The following is a 6,873-nucleotide window of genomic DNA, read 5'->3' as shown; positions in this document are numbered from 1 at the left end:
CCAACAACGAGGCAGACGAGACGACCAGCACTGATCCGGATACTATTGTAATTTTGTGTTCCCAACGGTCCGCCTGACAAGGCCTCCTTTTAATTCCTACTACTACTACTACTAAACTAGTGGTAGAGCTATAGAGAAGCTGAGAAAGCAATGCCATGGCCTCCAGAGCAGACAACTAGACAAGCAGACTAACATTATAGGCAGGCAGGACAATATTAAGTTAAAATTAAAAACAAATGATGGATAGAACTAAACCCACATCCCCTTGTCATGGATTCATATTTTATTTTCTCATCTGGGTCGGACATTCTTTTTGTCACATACATTCATCGTCTACCTGCATTTCTCTCTTCACAGAAGCAGTTTGTCGGATACACAACATTCAAGTTATCAGATTACTTGAGCATAAGCATGCCAGTGCCTAGTTGTTGCACATACTGCATACGGTCTGGTCCCTCCACTATCTTTATTCTGAGTCATCCCATCGGATCTCCTCTAGCGCCCTTGTGTTTCCTACAAAGCCATGGCTGGCGCGCCCATTGTGGTCGTGGCACACCAACCAGGTTTTTGTGCTGGGCTGTCTACTACCCTCCCCCAGGCCCAAGCAGGTCCCCTACTCCCCTTGCAAAGAAAAGATCGGCAATTTAGGTGTTGTCCACCTCGTCGCGTCTTTATTCATCAACTCCTTTGCCCTCGTCATGCCAAAATCCCCTTTATTCCTCCATTTTGCCGCCTCTCAATGCACTCTTTGATCAGAAAGCAAGCAGACGCCCTAGTCAATTCACTCTTTGGTCCATTGGGCGGGCGCGCGCTTTGACCGGTCACTGCACGATCCATCACATCGGCTGGCGAGTTTCCTCCTTTTGCTGGTCACCGGGGAGGTCGAGGACGAGCTTGAAGAGCCAGGGGCCCCATGTGAGGCAGCAGAAGTCGCAGTCGCAGTCGCAGTCGCTGCCTCTTCGCTCCTGTAGCTGAGGCAGGGAGCCGCGTCCAGCACCCCCACAGGGCTCTGCGGCACGGGCACGGGGGAGCTCCTGCGTCTCGCAGATTTCGGTGGCACGGTAGCGTCGTCAATGGCCGCCGAGGACGCCATGGACCCGATCGCTTCCTGGCACCGCAACACCCGCTCCTGCAGACACAGCACAGACCACAGAGGCAGGCAACAGCGCGCATTAAATAACCCGCCACCCAATGGAGCTCACACACCCAAACGCGCGGGCATAAATGCGCTTCACGTACGCATCTGTTACCGGGGCCGGCGCGTTTACGCCAAGCACGGCTAGTACGAGATTTCCAGCCATGAATGGGTCTGGATCTCGAACCGACCCCGTGTGGCCTCGATCGCATTTGTTTTACTAGCTTAAACAAACTAGACGACGGAACCGAGTTCGCATCGCATTCCGCATGCATGGCGGCGCTTTGCTGCCTTCAATGCACTACGTACCTTATCTACGTGAGCGCAGCAGGCGTTCTCGACGCCGTCCGCGTCGTCCACGTCTCCGGCCACGGCGGCTGCAACCGCGGCGGCGATCTCGGACGGCCTGAACCCGACGCAGCCGGTTCCTGTCGCGCAACAAAGGCAACAGCACGCGCACAGACCGTGTTCGTTAGTTCACAAGAGCACGTACGAAACGGCGTGATGATCGATGGTCCATGCACCCGTTTCCCTCGACAAATGTTAAAACGGCAGCCATGTCCGTTGCGTCTGTACTGTATACCTCTGGCCGCACGCAAGATAAGCTCCGCGGACTGCAAGAGCCAGCAGCTCCTCGGCGCCGTGCTGCCGCCGTTGTTGAGCTTGTTCAGGAAGTAATCCACGTAGGAGAACGGCGTCACGGCATGCATCCTCCAGTTGAGGGTTGTTAGAACCAGGAGCTCCATCCTCTGGACCGTCTTCGCCTCGAACACGTACCGCGCGTCTCCGACCTGCTTGTTGTTGTTGCACATGCATGAACAAGAGAGAGAGAGAGAGAGAGAGAGAGAGAGAGAGAAGGTGTGCATCTTCGCTGCAATGCCGAACAGGCGAACACCCACCTCCTGAAGGTCCAGGCACTGCGGGACGGCGGTTTCCTCCATCTTGGCGGCCAGAGAAACGCACGCCACCGCGAGGAGCTGCGTCATCCAGTCCTTGCAGTCCTGGAAATGACAGCACCGGCGATACGCATCACTGATTACTGAACTAAAAAAATGGTTTTTGTGATTTAAGAGTGATCCTGCGATTCTTACCGGCACCTCAGACAGCGAGAGGAAGCGATCGAGGTAGTTCACTGCCAAGTAGGCAGTGAGAGGGCGGAACCTGTGGTGCGTGTAAGCCTGCAGAAAGGATCGGTCACGAGTTAGTAGTAATCACGCGGAAAAAAAGAAGTGAGGCCATTCTATGGTACAGGTTCACGTGAAACATACTTGTCGAAGCTATATTGGCCTAAAAATGCGCAGCACAATGTTTTTTTCTCTCTCTCGAAAATGTAAAAAGAAGCAAATGGTGAACAGCATCTTTGCTAGTGTCTCGTGATTCAGCAAGCGAACGAAAAGGCCAGCTTTGGCTCGAGATGGTCCCGCCCTCGTTTCACCGCGCAAAAAAAATGGGCACGGCATATCAGCGAGGCCGCACGTTACAACAGAGCCGAGCGTTTCGCTGTAATGAAGCACAGTACTGTGCTGTAATGAAGCGTCTTTCTAGATGGATAAAAACTCGAGCAATCACGGAAATGGAATGGAATGGAATGCGGCTCCTACAGGTCTCCTAAGCAGTGAGCAATGAGCCACCCAAAATGTGCAGCCACACCTGAGGTACTCAGATCAATCAAGAACCGACCTTCCAAATCCAGTCGACGGCCTCCCGGCGGACGCAGAGACAGCCGCCGCCGCCGCGCAGCCTGTCGCCGTAGCACGGCCCCGGCATGTGGTCCCGTTCCCGCTCCACCAGACCGGCCACGCATTCCTCCGACTGCGGCGGGAACAAGTCCGCGCCGAAGTCGTCCCCGTAGCCCGGCGACCGGCCTCTCCTTCTCCCGACCGCCTCCAGCTCCTCCTCCTCCTCGTCGTACCACAGGATGCTGCTGTGCTCCTCGGCGCAGAGGAGCATGGACGCTGCCGCGTCGTAGCAGCTCGGCGCCATGGCTCCTGTACTGTACCGGCGTCTCCCACTCCTCCCACCAGGCACGCACGGACGCACCGGCGGCAAGTCAAAGCCCGCGTCTCTCTCCCTCTCCCTCTCCTGTCGTGCGACGGCGGCGCCGTAGACTCTGTTCTGGCGGCTGGAGTGCTGGGTGGTGGCCTGGTGGGTGGCTGGTGGAATGCGGCAGTACGGCAAACTTGGGCAGAATGCGGCAGTGGCGAGTGGAGAAGCAGGACAAGGCACAAGGAAGAGGACGGGAGGACGGACGGACGGAGGGAGGCAGAGAGTGCGGTGCAGTTGTGGCGTGCTTTCGCCCCCTCGCGCTTTGTATCGGGCACGGGGAGACGGGAGTGTTTTGGGAAGCGCACGCGGCGGTACGCCGAAACTGGAGACATCCGGAGCGCCAGCGGAGGAGGCGGACGGTCGCGACGGGTGCAGGGGAAAGGCGGGCGTTGCCGTACGCGCGGCTGGATCCGGCGGTTGGGAGGCGTCCCGCGACTCTCGTCCGATCGGGGATCGGCGGACGTGGCTGCACGCGCCGGTTGACGCGGCCGGAGGAGAGTGACAGACTGACAGACAGTCCTTTTCGTTAGGATTTACCTAAATAAAACATGATCTACCTGCGTCAGTGTGAAACCGCACCTTTTGGGTTGGTTTCAAACGGTCAACTGCGCTGCCTACCATCTACTCCTATATGTTTATCATCTACTCCTATATGTTTATGAACCATCTACTCCTATATGTTTATGAAAACACAATTTTGCGAACATGTTCCGCAAGTATTACGATGCATACGTAAAGTTCAATAGTTGTTCGACATCTATCGGGTAAAATTAAAATATAAAGGCTAGTTTAGGAACTCCGTTTTCCCATGTGATCTCTATTTTTCCTTTAAAAATGTGGTTTACAAACTAGCCCTAAGCAGAATTAGTATCGATCGATCCATCAACCTGAGCTCCTCCGTAAGCTAGTGTTACTGTGTAAGTAAATCTAGGCGCATTTCAATCTAAAAATATGTAATGATATCAACCTAGCAAAAAAACAAATCAACTTTTTTTTGAAAAAAAATGGAGGAGAACTCTAGATGGGGGGCAATGCGCCAATGCCAAGAGCAGAGAGAGCATCGACGCACCCTTTGTACTACTCGACGTAGTAGACTGTTCCAAATAGTCGTTCCCGTACAATCATCATATATCGGAATGTCGCTACGAAGTAGTCGTACTACAATACACAGCCTCTACTATAACATCGACAAATACACAAAAGTTTATACTAAATTTGGTTTTAGGGGTCTGCTGTTTAATTAGAACGGAAACAAACGGGCCACCAAAAAAATAGAGAATGTGGTCAAGAGAAGACCAATCCGGCCTCATAATCTAAAGCCCAAATGTACATCTAAAGGTAATAAGCCATCCCACCCTGGCCCAACAGATATCATGGATCAACCCATGTACTTTTATGCTATTATAAGGCCCTGTATGCAAGAGTTTCACTTTAAGAATTTTATGTCTATTTCAGTTTTTTCTATCAAACAAATTTAGCTCCACGGGCTCTAGCTTCAAAAAACTAAAATTAAAAGGCCAGTTTCATGATATTTTCGAAGCAACGTAAAGGGCGAGCGGGGACGAGTACCAACCAACATCGGCTACTGACTAACGTCGGTCATGTTTGTCAAAGCTCATGTTGGTGAAAAAACAGCTTATCTAATAAATTGATGAAAAGTAATTTTTATTCATTGGTTGCTTTTAGTTCATTGTAAGAAGTAGTTATATTTAAATCTATAAAAAAACTATAAAATAAGTTGTGCCAAGCATGCCCAGTGACATATTACGGGGTCTTCTATAGATTTTTTTTATCTATATTTAATATATTTTCGCTACACGTATAATTTATATGGTAATATTTTTCCCCAAAAAGTAAGTTTTATCTTGATAAAACTTTTATTTTGGACAAAGTGGTTATGAAATAAAATCGTTCATTAGAATATTTTATCTATACTTTAGTACGGAGTATGTTATTTTATATGACATGTCATCTTTGGAACTAACACTACTGGCCAAAAGAAATCAAAACGCCGGAGGACATTATTGTCTCTGCATTAATTCCGATGCACGGACGTTTGTACTACGCTTCTACAGGTTCAAGGGGCTACCAAAGCCACCGTATGATATGCCGGGCCCAATTCCATACTACTAGCGTTGTTGTTGATGGAAGGCAACAGAAGCCATGCGTTTTACACGCTCGTACGGTCGTACCAAGATTCTGCAAGCCAGGGACGGAGATCCCGAATCGACAGTTGTACGTTCCTTGTCCCCCCGTAGTTATCGCATGCACGGCCTGCGTACTCTCGCCGCGCTTGGGCTTCGCAAGGGGCGCATGAAACAGCGTCAAGCTGCATTAAAACTTGGTTATTGTTCGGTGCGTCATGTCAGCACACTGTTGGTTCATGTATTTAAGAATCATAAGTGATACTATTATTACTGTTACTTACTTGTTACCAGGAATCCTCTAGTGATTATTCAGTTCTAATCACGAACCGATAGTTAAATTATCGCTAGCTGCCGGTTTATTATGGATTAAACCAACAATAATCTAGTTCGAGACACGACCCTGCACTGGAAAACTTTCATCTTTCTTATATGACGTCGGCCGAGAAAACAAACTTTATTTTTATGTTATAGTACTCGATAAGATCTATAACTTTGTAACTGATAATTATTTTTTTTTGTTTTAAGCCGGTTTGATGTTGAAATATATAATTCAGAAGATTGTTTAGTAAGTACCAAACGATTTTGTATGCTCTATAGTGATAAGAAAGAATCTCAGATAAACAAAGGACCAAAATAAAAGCTGTACACCTTGAAAAGTTATGAGTCTTTCTAGTATATATAACTTTTTGTATTTATAGTTTTTTTGACTTCACAATTGTTTGATTCGTACAAATTTATCGAGTTAACACCAAATGAATCCATATGCTCTATATAGTCACCGGTCACTAAACAAGTGAGCGTGTGATGGTATGGACAATCACATAAGAAAAATAAACAAAATAAAAAAGTTGTAGATCTCGAACGGTTTTGCAGCACTGTAGTTCATATCTTTTCATTTGAAATCACCTGTCCAGTGAAATTATGTGTGAATTGCCCACAATTAAAAATTTTATTTTTTTTTCAAACGACCCCGGATATAGAAAGGACTAAAACGAGAGTTCTATATCTCAAAGAGTTATGGAACTTCGTAGTGGATAACCTTTTATTTGAATTCAACTAGTATATGTTTTAAAAGATTACACCATTACTTTCTCGTATTCAAAATTTAAATTCTTCAAACATCCTTGAATGAAGAGGTAACCGGCCGAATAAAAGTCATAGATCCCAAAACAATAATAAAACTTTATAGTTCATAATTGTTTCGTTCGAATCAATTTAGAGCATCAAATACTCGTTTTGACAATAGATAGATATAAAAATGAACCCAAAGGGTGTCTCCAGCAGTGGTCGTGCAAAAAAAATATTTTATACTGTTTATATAGTAAAGTTTGAAATACGAGATGAGAGGTGATGAGATAGGTTGAGACAACCTAATGCGGTGGTTAGTGGAGAAAGAGTACTGTGTTCTTGAGTTTGAGTGACGGCGGCCATGAAGCGAGCGTTTTTCATGCCAAAAAAAAATGGTATGACTTGTGACTTCTCTCGGCTGAGATTTTCACTCTCTTTGTTGCTATTTTTTTTTATCTGATAAGATCCCTTGTCACT

The 6,873-nt window shown here is 47.4% G+C and overlaps 1 protein-coding gene across 1 annotated transcript; it reads right to left on the bottom strand.

The window, feature by feature from the left end:
- Nucleotides 1–265: 265 nt before the first annotated feature.
- On the bottom strand, nucleotides 266–3,393 carry LOC103643161 (cyclin-D4-2-like). Its single transcript, NM_001301472.1, has 6 exons — nucleotides 2,816–3,393; nucleotides 2,227–2,313; nucleotides 2,035–2,136; nucleotides 1,719–1,926; nucleotides 1,445–1,563; nucleotides 266–1,129 (listed from the first exon to the last, which is right to left on the bottom strand). The coding sequence occupies exons 1-6, from the start codon at nucleotides 3,116–3,118 to the stop codon at nucleotides 782–784; spliced, it is 1,167 nt and encodes a 388-aa protein (NP_001288401.1). The 5' UTR covers nucleotides 3,119–3,393; the 3' UTR covers nucleotides 266–781.
- Nucleotides 3,394–6,873: the final 3,480 nt, after the last annotated feature.

Source organism: Zea mays, chromosome 1 (assembly GCF_902167145.1).
Source record: "Zea mays cultivar B73 chromosome 1, Zm-B73-REFERENCE-NAM-5.0, whole genome shotgun sequence".
Taxonomy (NCBI): Eukaryota; Viridiplantae; Streptophyta; class Magnoliopsida; order Poales; family Poaceae; genus Zea; species Zea mays.
The sequence above is the reverse complement of the archived record's forward strand: the minus strand, read 5'-3'. Positions and strand labels throughout refer to the sequence as shown.

Bases quoted from the DNA above. Each gene is read 5' to 3' on its own strand.
- LOC103643161 (NM_001301472.1), bottom strand. From the start codon at position 3,118: ATGGCGCCGAGCTGCTACGACGCGGCAGCGTCCATGCTCCTCTGCGCC. The intron at 2,137-2,226 runs GTAAGAATCGCA...TGTCATTTCCAG, and splicing joins TCTCGCTGTCTGAGGTGCCG to GACTGCAAGGACTGGATGAC. The intron at 1,927-2,034 runs GTGGGTGTTCGC...AACAACAAGCAG, and splicing joins AGTGCCTGGACCTTCAGGAG to GTCGGAGACGCGCGGTACGT.